General features: G+C 40.4%; 1 protein-coding gene across 1 annotated transcript; it reads right to left on the bottom strand.

Moving 5' to 3' along the window:
• Window positions 1–115: 115 nt before the first annotated feature.
• Window positions 116–18,798, bottom strand: kpna4 (karyopherin alpha 4 (importin alpha 3)). The gene is made up of 17 exons (XM_074642220.1): window positions 18,419–18,798; window positions 15,274–15,318; window positions 15,001–15,090; window positions 12,906–12,935; window positions 12,749–12,801; window positions 11,113–11,208; window positions 10,712–10,797; window positions 8,753–8,839; window positions 8,486–8,655; window positions 6,900–6,944; window positions 5,602–5,733; window positions 5,319–5,447; window positions 4,499–4,603; window positions 4,308–4,379; window positions 3,649–3,811; window positions 2,724–2,818; window positions 116–2,467 (listed from the first exon to the last, which is right to left on the bottom strand). Exons 1-17 carry the CDS (start codon window positions 18,485–18,487, stop codon window positions 2,372–2,374), a joined length of 1,563 nt encoding a protein of 520 aa, XP_074498321.1. The 5' UTR covers window positions 18,488–18,798; the 3' UTR covers window positions 116–2,371.
• Window positions 18,799–19,388: the final 590 nt, after the last annotated feature.

Below are 19,388 nucleotides of genomic sequence, written 5' to 3'. Positions count from 1 at the left end.
CCAATCAGGCTCTGCTTTTTCCACATTTGAATTCAAGCTCAAACGTTTATGCATAATAAGTATGAATCACACCACTTCTTCTTCTCCACAACAGACCACACACACACTCAGTCTCTCAGTTTGGGTTTCACTATTTATTTTCTCGAAGACAACCTATCCTGTATAGCCTATCTCCCAAAAAAGTTTTTTTCTGGGCAAAACCAACTTTTTTATTTTTACCTTCCATGTCATAAAGTTTAGATTTGAAACCACATGTTTGCTAACAAGGAATGCTGCAAAAAAAAAAATACCCCTATGTTCAACAGAAGGTTTATGAGCACAATGTGTAATCATTTACTACAGTGTTTGAAGTTAACACAAAAAATGGGAGAAGGGTAAGCTTGTACACCTAGCAGGTATAAGAGGAAAGGAGTATGGGGCTAAGGACTGCAAGGTACTAAAGGTACAGCAAACTTGTTCATGGGTTCATTTATTATTCAGGAGAACCCACTTAGGACCACTCCAGTCTGACATGTGGGACGCCCTTTGAACTTGAGAAAAAGGGAGGCTAAATCCCCTCTTAGTCTAGCTGAGATACATTAGCAGATTCATTACTGCTGCTCCTGAAATAAAGTCATTATTTTCTCAAGTATCACTAAAACGCATCATTGGATTACTCTAGAAAGACAACAAAGATTGTGGTTGAGTGATGCATATTGTAGAGGTTTGTTGGCAGGTCGAAACCTATGAAACCGACCAACACACCTTCAGAAAGACTTCAGGCCTCACTTTGCAGTACATGTGCAAAACCATAGATTATTTAGCAAATCGGACACTAGTGAGGGGTAAGGGAAGGGGAAACATGTAACATTTAAGCACAGTTTTACTTAAAATGAAAATTACACTGTATCCACAGCCTAAGGAAACTAAAATACCCTAAAAAATAACTGTGCTATAGTTTAGTACATGCAAATGTTATGATTCACAATCCTACGTGAAATGGCCGTTGTTCTCTTCTCCCTTGGTGATAAGTCAAAGCTATGGCAACAATACTGCAAAGCAGTGATTTTGCTGTAAATCGAAGGAAAAGTAATGAAGTGTCACAAGGGGGAACAGGTCATTTGGTTGATTATAGTGATGGTGTCAGGATTTCACAGCATCAAGCCCATGTCTGGTGCGTAGGTTAGGGTTCTGGTGCGAGGGTGGAATACGATCGTCGTCAATCACCTTTACAGAAGCAATGAAACTAAAAGCTGAAAATAAAAAATATCATAAAAAGGAACACACTGGAGGCAAAAAGAAAAGCCCAAAAGCCACCAAATGCATCTTAATACAATGCACTGCTGCTCCACACCTGCCATTAGCATTGTCCAGTGTCAATTAATACTAACTTAACATAATTCAAAACAAAAAAATAATCCTTGTGATGATTTTTTTTTTTTTTCATATCCAAAGTTCTTCCTTTCAGGGATTTGCGGATCAGCCTCTCTCTTTCAAAGGCAGAATTTCTTTTCCTGAAACCTTTGCTAACCCCTCATTGTTGCAATTTTTGTTTCTCTTCAGATGTTGTATTTGTATTTTTTTTTCCCGTCTCTGCATGCGTTCTCACCCAGTCTCGCACAGTCACGCACGCAGCCAAGCACACAACAACTCATCCGTCCATTCTCTCGTACATGCGACACGCGCAGCCGGACTCCTGGCCCCGCCCACCAGGGGGAGAGGATGGTGCCCTGTCGGGGGCGTCTCGTTGGAGGAGATGAACCTGGCTCCTCAGCACTGAGTCCAGACATTCATACACAATGGGTCCATTCACACACATGTCTGATAGCGTGGCCGATTGGGGGAGGGGCACATTGGTGGCGCCCTCTCGAGTCGGAGGACCGCAGAATTGCGATGGTTCGTGGTTCATCTCAGTTCATAATTAAAGTTATTTTCATTTCTGCATTTTGTTTGTATTGTAATATTTCAAGATCTCTTGATTTTCGTATTTTTGGATGTCCTTGGTTCTCCCCGGGCAGACATCCGAGTTTTTTTTGTTGTCGTTTGAAGTAGTTTTTCCGAAGGCGACAGCTCCAATAACACAGAAGTTATGTCGGCATGTCTCTCAACGCATTCGATGTAGATGTTTTGCTTTTTTTGCAACATGTAGCCACTCATTCTCACTCGCACCCACTCGCCATCTCAAACTTCATTTGGGCTGGTTCCCCTGGAATGCCAAATGAAATCCACACATTTTTCTCTCAGATAAGATGCAGCCATGGATCCCACGAGCCAAGCACAATGGATCAAATTTCTCACACTCTCGCTCTCTTTCGCTCTTTCTCTCCTAATTTTTTTATGTTGAACAGAGTGCTGCATCGTGAACAAAACTCCAGAATACCCCAGATGCCGTCTAGAACTGGAATCCCTCAGCTGGCACGTTGGCGGAGTTGAAGCCGTAAGTTCCACCTTGGATGGCCTCTGGGACCAGGCTGGTGTCTTCATCAATCTGAGTGAACAGACGAAGCGACGGGGCGTCAAACATATGTAGACAGTAGATCAAACACTGGCGGTGTTCATTGCATCAGGAGACAATGTTGTGCATTACGCAAGTCAAATACCAAACGCAACCTTTAACTTGTTATCATTTGATCTTCACTGTATATCATCTTCAACATTTCTTCAACTTTACGACACAGTAATACTATTGAAAACCACCACTGGAAAAAATCAACTTTGAAAGAAAAAAAAAACTCGTAACTTACATCATCAGATGAGAAGAATTGATCAATAATTTCGTATGCCAATTTGTAGATATCTTCATTTTCGTGGTTCTGCAGTTGCTCCACCTTTTCCAAACCTGTGGAATAAAAAAATAAATTATACACCATTCAATAACACATGAACACTTAATGTTAATAAACTAGGGCTGTCAATCGATTTAAATATCCAATTGTGATTAATTGGATAATTGTCCGTAGTTAATGATTAATCGCAAATTAATAGCACATTTTTATCTGTTCAAAATGTACCTTAAAGGGGGATTTGTCAAGTATTTAATACTCTTATCAACATGGGAGTGGACAAATATGCTTGTTTTATGCAAATGTATGTATATATTTATTATTGGAAATCACATAACACAAAACAATGACAAATATTGTCCAGAAACCCTCACAGGTTCTGCATTTAGCATAACAAAAGTTGCTCAAATCGTAACATGGCAAACTGCAGCCCAACAGGCAACAACAGCTGTCAGTGTGTCAGTGTGCTGACTTGACTATGACTTCCCCCAAACTGCATGTGATTATCATAAAGTGGGCATGTCTGTAAAGGGGAGACTCGTGGGTACCCATAGAACCCATTTTCATTCACATATCTTGAGGTCAGAGGTCAAAGGACCCCTTTGAAAATGAGCATGACCATGAGCTTTATTTAGCCTCCTTCCCGACAAGCTAGTATGACATGGTTGGTACCGATGGATTCTTTAGGTTTCCTATTTCCTATGATACCAGTATCTTCTCTCTGCGTTTAAAACTGAGCCCGCTACAACTTAAAAACAGCAAGTTGCGCCAATGTGTTAAAGAAATTAGTGGCGTTAAACTGAATTTGCGTTAACGTGTTATTATCACATTAACGTTGGCAGCCCTAATATAAACAGAAACGTGATAAAACCTCGATGGGACTTACCTCCGCATTCCTCGATAAGGTTAGCAATCGTTTCAGCCTCATCGTCGGCCATCTTGAGGATATTGCTGAGGCCGTCAAGAACAACCTGCACGACCTGGGCGTCCTTCACTATCAGCAGGTTGCAGAATGGAGGGATCACCTGCTTCTCAATCAGGTGGGCAACCTGTAGGCAGCAGAGAGACGATGAGGAACATGACATGTTAGAAGGAAGGGATACTTCAACAGTGGTTCCACATTTCAAATTCACTTTTTGCTGATGTCATTTTCTTGGTTGCATATAATGATTTTAGAGATAAATTAGAAAAACGCCAATAAAGGGGTTTAACAGTAAAACTCAAACTACTTTAAAGCGAATACAATTTGTAAATTACGTTTTTAAGAGTTGATATGCATCGGTTTTATATTCTAATTAACTTTGTAAAATTGATTTCAACCATATTGTCCTCCCCGTTCCTTCTCCCTTTTCTTCATGCAGTTTCCGTTTTTCACAACTCAATTTCATTCTCAAAAAAATGGCCAACATGTTTGTATTGTTGTAATCAAAGATCAAACATTTGATGTTTTGTTTTTTTTCATGAGGAAGGGGTAGATGAAATTAAAGTTTAACCTCACAGCTGGCAGAGTATGTAGAGTAGGTGATTTGTTTAGCAGATTCTTACCTGATCTTTCCTTCCACTTATTGTCAGGTTGCTGATGGCCCAGGCTGCTTCCTTCTGAGTGCCAAAGTCACCCTGAAAAATATATATATACATGCATTCAAAAGTGAGCAAAACATATTTTCCCTATATGCTAAAATGACACATGATCCGCTTGTACTTCACACAGTTTATAAAGATAGATGGCTACACACCTTGTCGAGCAGGTGAATGATCATGGGAACTAGCTTGGCGTCAATGACGGCCTGCACCTGCTGCTGGTTGCCGGCTGTGATGTTGGACAGGAACCACACTGCCTCCTGCAGGACAAAACGCACAAATGCAGTCAGTGACTACTGTGGGAAGTCGAGCCATGGAGGTTTAAGAGTAGACAGGTTTTTATTCTAACCAAAGAAGCCAGAACATTTTACTGTCACACCTTCAACTAGAGAGGAGGAACCTGCTAAAGACTTAGAAATGAAACACGACAGACTGTTTATTGTCTTCTCGAGGGCTAAAACACTTCAGCGTTTTTGTGTCAGAACTGGATCAGAATCCAGAGGTCCACCCTGAGAGGTTGACCTCTGGTCGAGACGGAGCGCTGTGGGCGAGGCAAGGGCGTTTTTTGAGGCTCTAATCATCGTCCAGGTCACAAAGTGGGCCTCTTTTTTAAGTGACTGGTCTCAGATGCACTCCGATATCAGCAGAGACACGATGTCTTCAGCACCCTCTGGCCACCAACCCATGGTATCACACATTCAATCGCATGCACACAGCTCCTCCCCAACCCCCCCCCCCCCAATCTGGCTCACTAACTAGTTAGTTGTAGTTGATGTCCTCTTCGTCTTCTTCATCCTCGCGATTCTCCATGTTGTGAATTCCTACAACTGGCTATCTGTCCCGTCTATGCCTTTCACACAGCATTCATACTAGCGCAGAGTCTCTGATTTCATCACTTCCAGACATCACATCTTGCAGTAGACAGTCGCGTGTACGTGTGCAGGAGGAAGAGGAAGGAGATAGAGGATTTATTACCTTGTTGATTTTCTCCTTCGGGTGTGTGAGGAGTGCAGGGAAGTGGCTGAGAGCGTCACAGTTGAGCACCACCTGGGTCTGTTCATCTGTGCCAGTCACTATGTTCCCAACAGCCCTCAGAGCAGCAGTCTGGACATGGAGAGGGAGGGGAACATTGTTATAATACAATTTATTTATTAATCTAATCCTAAATAGAATCAATCTCATCTCTAGTTCCCATCCCTGAAGTTTTAGTAATCTAATCCTGAACATAATCAGCATCGTGCCTGGTGTCTCTTCGTACCTGAACTTTGACCTCCTGGTGACTGAGCAGAGGGACCAGATGAGGGACGATGCCGGAGTCGATGACCATTTGGATCTGCTCGTTCCCAGCGTCCGTCAGATAGGACAGAGCCCACACTGTGTCTACCAAGATCTGGAGGCAGCAAAGAAGAAAAGAAACTAATGAATTTACATTCTCAATCCTGGACAACTTCTTATTTTTAAATTTAATTTTTATATTGAAAAAAGCATTAATTTCACATTATAGAATCAGTATTACTGCCAACAAATCCACATAACATTGTGCACATTTAAGACAAAACATTATGCAGTACAATTGACAACCTTTTTACAGCATGGTTCCTCCAGAGATTTTCTTAATTAATAATTATTTACAATTGAACAATGAACATAGGAAGCTTTCACCTTAGATATTAAAATACAATTATATTTTATTTATTTTAATTATAATATATTTATATACTGTATGTATGCATACATACATATACACATACATGGATAAAGAGTGGGTTGTTAAACGTGATGAAGTAGCCTAATATAAACTACATTACATTCTCAAGTCAGCTAAAGTCTGACCTTATAGGTTTAATATACTCAGTCCACTTAGAACAAATCTGGATATGTTTTTCTCTTTGGACTTTGAGTGAAAAAGACAATCTTTCCATGATACATGTATTTTTTCTATCCATTCGTCAATGATGGGTGGCTCAGATTTTAGCCACTTCCTTGTAACAGCCATTTTGCGGTAGTTTGCTGCAGTTTCTTATCATTAATGTTCCCTTCAAATGGGATGTCACCCATGTATACAGCATCACGTCTAAAAGGAATGTCGACTCCAAACACATTACAAATATGTTTATGAACTTCCTGCCAATAAGGCACAATAACCTGGCAATTCCAGAAAATATGATTGCCGTCATTTGTTCCACTAGTCTCCAACATCCTCTGCCACTTCCCTGATGTCGTTTCTGCAGTGGCGTAATAAAAAACCTTACGATATTTTTCCAACAAAATTCTCGAAATGCGGTTGAATTAGTTGAGTACCATTGTGGTTGACATATTCCTCTCCAGACCTCCTCCGAAATAAAAAAAATGTCCCTCCTTTTCCCACTTTTCAGATTTGTGCTGGAGAATCCCATTATACATTCTGGAGATCATTTTATTACATGGACAACTTCTTAAGACAGTTATAGTTTAGCAGGGATTTATTTTGTGGGACTAGAGCTCTGCTAGTAGTTGAGTGAGGCCAAGGCACCACAGCCTGCTTAAAAAACTGGAGAAAAAAATCATTCTACTTACACTGACATCAGTGTGGTGGATCAGCACGCAGAGAGCTGGCAGGATCTGAGAAAAGAATGAAATAGAAAAGACGGGTGGGATCATTAGGTGGAGAAAATTACAAAGAAAACATCAACAGAGTTCCCATGTAGCTGACACCAGTAAAAGGCTAATAGTTGAAGCATGACCCTGTACTCAGCAATACCTGCTACACCTTCATTAATTATTTCAACACATAACAGCAACACACAAAATTTTCCCTCATATAACTAGCTTAAGTTGGGTTTACACCAAAAGTTCCCGGGGCTTTTAGTCCCTAGTACGACCTTTCAAGGAACTAAAAGGTTCCTTCAGCTCACTGTTTGCTTTTCAACCTCGGTCTAAAGACCTGTGAAGATTAGTCAAAGTAGTCCGCTGATGTATGAAAAAACAACATGACATGTGACGAGGGCTGCTGGTGGTTAAAGCTGTAAACACACTCTGCAGCCTAACAGACACACTGCAAAGATATTTACTGCTGCACGTTGGATGTAATGAATGAAATGCAGAGGAGGAAAATGAAACTAAGAGCATTTGTCTCCACAGTAAATCATATGTTGGCTGTTATTTATTTGTGCTTTAGAACATTAACGCCGTGAAACAATCGGAAAATAATCTTCTTCTCTCTGTCGTTTTTTAAATGAGTCGGGAAGCCGACAGCAGAGCCTAACTTTACTTTTAATGTTATCAAAGAAAGAGAAATGCTCTCCCCTCGCCCTAAATCAATACTAGATACTACTTCCTTGTTCTATGAATGAAGCGGTACAGTTGAAGCAGCAGTGCTGTGTGTGTGTTTCACCAATCAGCGACAGTCATCCCTGCAAACTCCACCTCAAAAGTTCCAGAACATTCAGAAAGTACTACCCGCGACCAGGGCCTTTTTTGGGGGGTAAAATGCCCCGTAAAATGTCCCCAGAACTTAATTTATACCCTGGTTCCTCCAGTCGAAATGCAATGAGTTCCTCAAAAGGTTCTTAGTTCAGGGGGAAAGTTCCTGCGGTGGAAACGGGGCTTTAGTTAGACCACTGTTGGTGCCTCTCTCCCCCTGCCATCCAATAAACACGTCTCTTAGATTTTAGGAGAAGGGTGGAGGTAGAGTGCCTTCACTGAGATGAGCATCCACAGCAGCAGACAGAAAGAAAAAAAAAAATCCCACGTTTTTCCTCTGGTAGCCATTTTTGTAGTTTGTGATACGTACTGTAAACCAGCTTTCTTTTGCATTCACTATGAGGCCTAAAGATAAGAAGGGACACCTTTTTCGGTCCAACAGGTAAGAAAATATTCCAGCTGCAAGCTGTACGACAGCACGTAAACCTCGTCTCTTATTTTTTGACCTGATGGTGGCTTTGAAATTAAAAGAACGTTTGATCTTTCACATTCATGATTCAGGATATCGTGCTTCTGAAAAATGTGTGAACTGAAGAAGACGTTGAATTGTTAATCCCTCACTGGCTTCCCACTAATAAACACTGAACAATGCCTTTCCGTAAACCTCCATGTTACCAAGCAACCTGGCACACACGTACTGCTAGCTCATTCTCACGTTCTTCCTCTACACACATACACACCTCCTGGATCGTCTCCATGGGTGGTGGAGGGTCCTTGTGGCGGCACAGATTGACCATGACCCAGGTGACGTTGCGGAGGAAGGTGATGGGGATGGAGGGACTGATGAAAGAGAGCAGGGGCTTCACCACACCCAAGCTGATCACGTAGTCTCTGCACTGAGGGCCGTCACCTGGAGAGAACACACACATACAGATGGAGCGCATGTCGTCTCGGGAATGACTGTATTTATTTCTAACACACTCGTGTTCACACCAACAGCGACTCACCTATGATGTTGCCCAGGGCCCAGACCGCCTGTTCGCACACATTCTGGTGAGGAGAGTGAAGCAGCCTGAGGAACAGCGGCACAGCGTCTACACAAAGGACACAGATAGATGTCAATCATATAAAAGGGCATCTCATGAAGTGATGTCTCTGCTCTAGTGAGAGATATAATGGTTACACATCAGATCAAACACATTAAATGACCACTTGGGCAGATCTAAACTCCAGATTTTCTAGAAGTTTGTACTTTGACTAAAATGCAATCGAGCCACAACAGGCTAAGAAAAAAAGAGACAAAGAGGGAGAGTAGGAAAACATCCAAGTTATTTTGTTGTATATTGCTTGATGTAGACATAAAGCAATGATCCGGGACCCTTAGAACAAGATGTTAAAAAATAGATGTAAGCGGAGAAAGCTCAAGATGAAATATGCTTCATTGAAGCTTTCGAAGCCAGAGATACTTAATCTCTGCTGTTAAACCTGCATAATTAATCACAGATTGTGATATTATGCATTGTCAAGATTAATAATCCTGAAGTTCACTGATTTAAGTGTTCCAATTCCCTTTTGTTCCAGCTTGCTGGAAGTGCTGCCATTTAGTGTGATGAATCACAACCTTTGAATGAAACAAAAAAATCAAGATGGAGAAGCAGGGAGCTCCATTAAGAAAGAAAATACCACATCGACCATTTTGACAAGTGGAAAAGAATGAATAAACCCAATGTTATAAAGAACAAAGAATTTCTGCTATTTGAAAATGCACCATTGAATAAACAACTTAATCCTTTTGATTGCATTTGTGAAGCAAAATGCCACACTACATATTAGCAGGCTGTGTGAATACATTAGTTTTTTTCAGTAATTTTTGGACATAACACCCATAATAAGAAAATATTTCATAATATTTTGCTACAATATAAGGTTGTGAACAAAACAGGTGCGATATAAACACAATCAGCATTTCTCAAAAGTAAAGTCTGCAGTTTTTACTGTTTAATAACAATCTGCCACACATTATTTTAACAATGATTAAGGCTGTCAAAGACAGCAATAATGAGATAACGCAAATTAGTTTTAACGCCACTAATTTCTTTAAACCATTAACGCAACTTCCGATTTTTAGGTTGTAGCAACTCAGTTTTAAAGCTAGAGTGAAGATACTGGTATCATATGAAACTAAAAAACCTAAGGAACCCATTGGTACTAACCATGTCATACCAAGTTGTCGCGACGGAGGCTAAATAACGCTGCAAACGTGTGCAAAATTTTGGTGAAAAATTTGCGTGGCCATTTTCAAAGGGGTCCCTTGACCTCTGACCTCAAGATATGTGAATGAAAATGGGTTCTATGGGTACCCACGAGACTCCCCTTTACAGACATGCCCACTTTACGATAATCACATGCAGTTTGGGGAAAGTCATAGTCAAGTCAGCACTCTGACACACTGACAGCTGTTGTTGCCTGTTGGGCTGCAGTTTGCCATGATATGTTTTGAGCATATTTTTTTAATGTTAAATGCAGTACCTGTGAGGGTTTCTGGACAATATTTGTCATTGTTTTGTGTTGTTAATTGATTTCCAATAATAAATATATACATACATTTGCATAAAGCAGCATATTTGCCCATGTTGATAAGAGTAATAAATACTTGACAATTCTCCCTTTAAGGTACATTTTGAACGGATAAAAAAAAACTTGATTTATCATGATTAACTATGGACAATCATGCAATTAAATATGATCCGATATTTTAATCGCTTGACAGCCCTAACAATGATATAATAATTGAAAAATACTACAGGTTTATATTTCAGCACAGAAAGACACACCCCACTAACAGAAGTTAGTGGAGTATTCAAAAACGCGGCAAAGATAAGAAAGACACATCTAAAAGAAAAAAGATCAAATCAAGGGAAAGAGAGTGAAAGAAAGTGGTGCGTTGTGATAAAAATGGCACTTACTGGACTGGACCACAGCTTGGGTCTGCTCTGAGGTACCAGACGCTATGTTGGTTAGAGCCCAGGCTGCCTCAAACTGGAGAGATGGGCTGTCGAGGGGTGAGAGATGGTGGAAGACCGCAGTTAAAGTGAGTGTGACTGGGCAGTGGCGTCAAACAGCAAGAGCATGCTGATGAGTCATTTATATTTCTGCCATCCCTGGAAGGTGAAAACTAGAACACATTTACATAAACTGCTACAGATGTAGGCTGGGCTAAACCCCGCTCCCTTCATTTGCATAACTTTGAAGTGAACATAAACTCAACATGATCGGGAAAAAAGGGCTAGCTTGTACTATAATTATCGCACATGAAAAGGCGTGACGCGCTGCTGCATGCACACAAACAGAATAACAGCCGGCTTACTTGTCATCTCTGTCCAGGCAGTGGACCAGTATAGGAAGGATCCCAGACTTAATCAGGTCATCTATGGGAGGGTTACGGTCACTGGACAACAACTTCCTACAAAAACAAAGAGGACACAAAAAAGAGCATTACTCATACTCACATAGCTTTGCTGACACATACCAACAAGACAAACCAATGACACACTGACACAAACAGCTGAAGAATGTGAAGAGTCCACATTGTAAGTCAATCACAGCCACAGTGACTGTAATGACCGGAGTATTCCCCCTGATCGTGATGCAACATCAACATTACACAACACCAGGTAACGTGGTGGTAAAAAAATAACAGAGAAACATGTTATATGAATTCAGCTGCCTCGTGCTGCACTTGACCCAGCTTGAGAAGGGCTGCACTATTGAGCTGCAGGGCCATTTACACTGTCCATTAATCAGACGGGGCTGACTTACTGTAAATCATCGCTGTCTAACCGAGCTGGAAAAACAATTCAGCCCCTGAAATTTCAACACAGTGTTTTGCAAGAGGTCATCAATTTTAGAAGAGAAGCTCTTAAGACAAAGTATTGGTGTACTGGTGCAGAATCTTTGGCTTACAAATACCAGATGAACCAGATGTGAATCTGGATTACATTCAAAGTACTAGAGCTGCAACTAACGATTATTTTTATTGTCGATTATTTTCTTGATTAATCGATTAGTCGTTGGGTCTATAAAATGTCAAAAAATGTGGATCAGTGTTTCCCAAAATCCAAGATGACGTCCTCAAATGTCTTGTTTTGTCCACAACTCAAATGTATTCAGATTACTGTCATAGAGGAGTAAAGAAACAAGAAACTATTCACATTTAAGAAGCTGGAATCAGAGAATCTTTAGTTTAAAAAAGAAAAAAATTACTCAAAGCAATTATCAAAATAGTTGGCTACTGGTTTCATAGTTGACAACTAATCGATTAATGGTTTCAGCTCTACAAACTACTACTTCAATATTACACAGCATCAATATAGTTTATGCATAGTGAAAATGTTTGAGTGGTAATATGATAATCGTGACGTGTTGTGTAACAATATTAACCATTTCACATGTCAAAAAGTAGCATTTATACTCACTGCATTAATTTAAGTCAAATAACAGGATCTCCGGTGTTTTAAATTAAAAATTCAGATTTCACCAATTCATTCAGGCCATTGTCACATCTGTAGTTTCACTTTATTTTAAATTATACAGATCGACTCCTGGTCAGATTTACGCTCAGTAGCGTGGTAAGGGAAGTAAGAAAAAAAAAGATACACTTGAGTGTCGCGATATTATGTTTTGAAAAATTCACACTATATCAACCTGCTTACAGTATTGCCATATATTGAATCGTAGCCCTGTATCATGAAACGCATCATATTACCAGATTCTTGCCAATATACAACCCTACTCAGTGGTAGTGTTTCTTTCAAATTCCCGCTAAATTTGCTATCATAAATTCCTGCTTTCACTGTGAGCATCGATATTACAACATGAGAAATGTGACCCTAAATGATTAGACAGAGACAATAAACAATCTTCAATCATTGGCTACTGGTGTAAACTGTAGTGAGACCAGAGAGATCAGTAGAGTCCATGTGTGTGAGGGTGTGTGTTCATACCTGGCAGCCTGAACAGCACTCAGCTGGATGCCCTGATTATCACTGGTGGCATTCTATAGGACAATAAGGACATTTAGTTAAACTCTGATGCATAATATACACTGCCTATGAGAGGGGTTAAATGAAGAAAAAGAAATAAATCAAACATCCTACTTACTTGTACTATTGCTTCAAGAGAGGTGTTTTGCTGAAAAAGAAACATTTTGGAGAGTCATCAGTCTAGGATAGTGCTTTGACACACATTTGTAACACGCACTAATGTAATGTGAAGAGATTTATCAGTAACGGGTACATTTTAAACTGGTGGCTAGACTTGAAAAAACAAGTCAACAAGGTTAAACACAGCAGCGCCCACCAGACAAAATCCATCTGAATGCCCTGAAGAGTGCATATCCTGGCAGCTCACCGTGAGGGTGAGCAGGCATCTGTTAGCTTCTTGCTTTGCATTAAAAACAGTCTTTCCTAAAATTGCTTTTGTATGTTAAGTTGACAAAGCACCACTGAGAACAGAGAGCGGAGGCTCATGATTGGGAAACGCCATGAGGACAATGCAGTGACTTGCATTCTCACTTGAACCAATGTGGCGTTGTTGTGGTGCAACAGTCAGCAGGCCGGACGTGAAGGCCAGCTTTCAACGAGATAGTTTGCCAACTGGCAAGCTCACCCAACGCCCTCTACGGGAAGTTCAGTGCACAATGTAGACTGTAATGTGTAGAGTATCCTTCTTACTTTCAATCAAGCACTGACCATGACTGCAGGCCGTATTAAATAAAGTTGGCCGATGACGCTGATTGCCTGTGCATCCTCAAATAAAAAGGGGGGCAGTAGACTGGCAACAAAAGTCAAACCAGAAAAGAAAAACATTCAAACACAACCCTGCATACACAATATGCATGAGACAAAGCAGCAGACAAATAATAAAGCTGAGGTAAAATGATGATTTAGGAAACATCTGATTCATCAGAAAATGGCATATACAGTCCAACAAGCTCAGCGGGCTCACATTTTTCATTGTCAAAGAGCTAACCACAAATAGGCAACTAACAAAAAAGAAAAGAAAATGTCCTAAAGGCACAATCAATGTGTTATTTTAGACCGACTGAAAACAGTCACACGGCGGTCATCGGTTGTTAAGTATTTAAACTAGATTGGCCAACACTCTCTCCCACAAAAGCCTTTCTAATGTCTTGCAATGACTCAGAGCCGCATGTCATTGTTGATATATTGCTAAGCAGCCTGTCTCAAGTCAGCCCTCTCAATACCACCAGGCAGTTACTGTGATTGAATTTCTGAACTGCTGAGTGGCCTTTTTTTTATCCGGCAATACCGCCAAACCGAGAGCCCCTCTTAGTGATGAAGGGATTGTTGATTTATGTATTTTTTGTGATGCTGTTAGCCTAAAACTTGTAGGTCTGACGTGTGCCAACATTGCATACACGCAGGGATGACTAGTGAAACATTTACTGTTGAAATTTAAGCTTAAACTACCTAATGTTTTGGCTTATCAGTTATGTTAAGATCGGCACTTACCTGAAAATAAAGTGCCTCAAAATTGCCCCAATTATCAGGCAAATTTTTTGTGTCACAAATAATTTTCAGTATATATTGCAATTATCACAATAACCAGAACTATTACCATCAACAGTGATTATAATGTTAGTTATTTTCTTCTCTGGTACGCACTTTATACCTGCGTTCTTTCATCTGAAAATGAAAAAATAAAAATCCACACAGGTGTTCATTGCAGGGATTACATAAGCAGGCATGTCATCATGACAGCACAAAAACGCTGCATAACAGGAATCTATCTAAAAATAAATGGCAGTATTGTGCCCCAAAAGCACAGAAAATATTCAAAAAGGAACAGAAGCCTGATGAGGGAAAGTAATATCTGGTGCATTTTACCTATTCTACCAAAGATGTAGATGTAAGGTCTCTTACTTTAGGAAAATGAGACACCAACAAGTACAGAGAAGGAGTGACTGCATGTTTGTTTACACTCATGCCCCACCCAACGGACATTGAGCAAGGGGGCAGCATCACAGGGACAAAATGTCAGCATATCCTAAACCTCTGGAGTGTTTAACCAGTGAGATGACAAACATTTACGCCAACCTGTCATTCCCAGTGTTCAGTAGTACCTCACAGGAGCTGTACAATTCTCTGCCCTTAAAACACGAAACCTAAAACTATGTGAACTTGATTTTCTGGTGGCAGCAGACACATTTTGAGCAGAGGATGCACGAGCGTACCGATCTGAAATCTCCGTCGACATCGGAGTCATCACACAGGTCCTCGTGGGGCACATTTCTCCTCTTCAGAAGGTGCTCATCTCTTTTGTTCTGTGGCGGAGGGAACAGAAATATCACTTCATGCACATGCCAGAAGAAATTCATGATGATAACAAGGAAAACTCTGCATCTTTCATTCCATTATTCCAAATGCAGATAAAATATCAGTATTTAATATAGTTGTAAAAGTCATAGATAGTCGTAGGAGGCACAATATAATACAAATGTATTTACCTTTCTGAGTTCCACCACTACCTCAGTCCTCTGTCTTCTCATAGTCTGTGGGCGAGACGGCATATTAACATTATTCAACAAGGAACTTTAATCCCAACCTGCCTTTGCCCAAGAGAGTGACACAAGCTACGAAATTAAATTTGGGCACAGTCTGAGATCAGGATCCCGTTTATGCGATCTGCAATATCAGTCATACCCGGGGGCATTAAGTCAACAGCCCACACACTGCATATGACAGCACCCAAACACATTTAACACGAGTCTGACCTAATGTGACTCAGCTAAAGTTACTGCAAGACCATTTCATGTGGCTTAACAAGACAGCTAACCCCCATATTCTTTGATATATATGCTTTACTTATCAGGGATGCACCGATACCTGGGCTTTACCTGAGTACCGATCCAATATCATGTGTTTAATTAATATGCTGTATGCCCTTCACTGTGTGGAAGTGACTGGGATCATTACTTTATGTGTAAGGCAACATCAGGCTTGACCTAAATATTGCTTTCCTAACTTTTTAAAACAAAAGGAATTAAAATGCCAGTATATAATGTGTATAGTATATAAATATAGAATTGAATAGATCAGCCCCACTGCCACCAATATCTGATCCAGCTTTTTGAGTCAGTATCGGCCCGATATTGGTGAATTCCTAATTCTTATTCATGTTGTCACCCATAAAAACACACGCAATTACATAAATGCCAATTTATTAGGCACATCTAGCAAAACCTATTGCAGTAAGTCCTTCATGAAGGTTATAATGTTCAGATTTTGCTTGTTGAGACTGCTTAAAGAGAGGTGTTGATTCTGATTTGTGATCTTTATTACTGTAGTTTGTGCTGTGGTTCATTATAAAACAATACAATTCAACAGCACCACAAACTAGTCTCCAAAATTACCAAGAAGTTAAATCTCTCTAAAACAGTTTCAACAAATGACATAACATTATATCCATTCATGAATGTAGGATTTATTTCCAAATATATGCCAATTTATTAGGCACATCTAGCAAAACCTATTGCAGTTAGTCCTTCATGAAGGTTATAATGTTCAGATTGTGTTTGTTGAGACTGCTTTAGAGAGGTGTTGATTCTGATTTGTGATCTTTATTATTGTAGTTTGTGCTGTGGTTCATTATAAAACAATACAATTCAACAGCACCACAAACTACAGTCTCAAATTAACACGTTAAATCAACATCAACAAATTATATAACATTATATCCTTCATGAATGTAGGATTTATAGCAGTGATGTTATATTGGACCACATTAGTTTTAGCTGTGTACCTAATACACTGGTAACTGCAGATACATAAATGCCAATTTACTAGGCACATCTAGCAAAACCTATTGCAGTAAGTCCTTCATGAAGGTTATAATGTTCAGATTTTGTTTGTTGAGACTGCTTTAGAGAGGTCTGATTTGTGATCTTCATTACTGTAGTCAGTGCTGTGGTTCATTATAAAACAATACAATTCAACAGCAGCACAAACTACAGTCTCCAAAATGACGAAGAAGTTAAATCTCTCTAAAACAGTTTCAACACATTATATAACATTATATCCTTCATGAATGTAGGATTTTATTGCAGTGATGTTATATTGGACCACATTAGTTTTAGCTGTGTACCTAAAAACTGGTAACTGAGTATAAGGTTGATTATATAGCTCAGAGTGTCTTAGTTGCAGTTAAAGAGTCGATATGTGTCTGTAATGCTTGTTGTTCATCCCTGAAAGACCTCCACCATGGTAAGTTAATATAACAGGTTGCTAGATGAGACAACTCGTGGCCTAGCTCGCAACACCAACTACTTGCTAAACAGGATGTGTGAGTATATCCTGCTGCTCATATACATCTTAAGAGAGCCCGCCTGAAAACAACAACACCCCCCTGCCAAACATGAAGAGTTAGTAATGAAAGCAGAGGACATGCTGGGTAAATCACCTGGTAACGCATGGATACCAGCGTTAAGCTACCGTTAGTAGATCTAGATCATGTGATCGTGTGTTAACGAGCTGGTCGGGATAACCGTGTAAACCACGGAATAACATTTTATGACTCTACGCCACGATGTGAAAAAGCTCCATGTAACTTGGCCAGCTAAGAGGCTCACTGGTTTCCGCCATTGTTTTTGGTTGATAAAGACGGGGGACGGGGGATGGGTGGAGAACTGCAGCCAAACACCACCACGAAGCACCACCACCACCACCACCACCAGACGAGCCCTACCGACGAGCTTAACGGCGAGCTAGCCGTCAGCTAACTGCAGTATCAAAATAACGTTAATCTCCGCTGTGTTAGCTCACCAAACTACACAAATACCACCCGAATAACACATCTAAGTCCTTTATAGGTACTTTTAGATATAGAATAATCGTTTCCGTCGAAATAAACCCAACCCGGCGGACGTTATGCTTCAGTTACGCTAGCAATGTCCCCTCGTTGGGCCTGGCTAGCATCAAGCTAACACAGCTAGCATCCAGCTAACATAGCTAGCATCGAGCTAACACAGCTAGCATCAAGCTAACACAGCTAGCATCAAGCTAACACAGCTAGCACCCAGCTAGCATGTCCCCCCGTTGGCCCTCGCTACCATCACGCTAGCATCAAGCTAGCATCGAGCTAACATCCAGCTAGCATGTCCCCCCGTTGGCCCCTGCTAGCATCGAGCTAACGGAGCTAGCATCCAGCTAGCATGTCCCCCCGTTGGCCCCTGCTAGCATCGAGCTAACGGAGCTAGCATCCAGCTAGCATGTCCCCCCGTTGGCCCCTGCTAGCATCAAGCTAGCATCAAGCTAGCATCGAGCTAGTATCCAGCTAGCATCCGGCTAACAGAGCTAGCATCCAGGCGGAGGCGGTGAACTCTGACTAGCTTCTCCTGACATGTTTTATAACCACCGCGGGTCTCACGGCGGTAACAAAACCAGCCAGACCGACAGAGGGGTCTCCTCTGGTGCTCTGTGAGACGCCTCTGAACCCTGAACCGAGGCTTTGGGTTAAAAAGTTCCCCGATGGTTGTGAATTATAAACGACGTCACAAGGAGGTGATAGCTGGCCGCTAGCAGAGCGGAGCAGCGGAGCGGCGGTACGGAGAGGAGCGATCCTCCTCCTCCACTACCAATCTGCATAACTTTTACCTCCAAATCACGGCCCTTATTCTTGAAATTCTTCAGCCGCTGGTTGTCCAGTTTCTCGTTGTCAGCCATGTTAGTAGCCGTGGTGGGTCGTAGTTAAATACAGTATATATAGAGATTCTCCTGGTGGATTCAGCTGGTTGAGCTATAAACCCCTTTTTTTCTGGTTCCCGTTTTCTCTCTCAGCCTTCTCTCGCTAGCGGACTGTTTTCTGCTGCTCTGCTGTGTCCGCGGTGCATACTGGGATTGCCGGGTGGTGGAGGAGGAGGAGGAGGAGGAGGAGGGCAGCCTCGCTCTGCGTAGAGAGGAAGGGTGGGGAAATCCCCTCCACTCTCATTGGTTTCACTGGAAACATCCATCTGCAGGGCGCCACACTCAACTACACACTAACTCAGGATGGATCAGTGTATTCAATGACTGATTAATGATTATACTAGTAGAAGGAAGTACATTTATTCAAGTACTACACTTACTGTAATACATGTTGATTACTTGAGTATTTTACGTCTATTTTATACCACTACATCTCTATTTTACTCTTCTTACTTTTATTTATTTTACAATTATTGATATATTATTATTATTATATATATATATATAATATATATATATATATATATATATATACATATATATATTATATATATTATACACTAGTAGAAGGAAGTACATTTATTCAAGTACTACACTTACTGTAATAAATGTTGATTACTTGGAGTATTTTACATCTATTTTATACCACTACATCTCTATTTTACTCTTTTATTTATTTTACAGTTATTGATACTTTGCAAATTAACATTTTATGTATGAAATATATAGTAATCTTAAACATATTAAATATTACAATACTAAATATTATATATATATATATATATTGATAAACATATATCCAAAATCCAAATCATACAATATCAAATCTCAAGTACATGTAGGCCCTAATGGTTGATTCAAAAAGTCCAATGAAGTTCAA

Source organism: Sebastes fasciatus, chromosome 7 (assembly GCF_043250625.1).
Source record: "Sebastes fasciatus isolate fSebFas1 chromosome 7, fSebFas1.pri, whole genome shotgun sequence".
In the NCBI taxonomy this organism is placed as follows: Eukaryota; Metazoa; Chordata; class Actinopteri; order Perciformes; family Sebastidae; genus Sebastes; species Sebastes fasciatus.
This window is presented reverse-complemented; position numbering and strand designations above follow the sequence as displayed.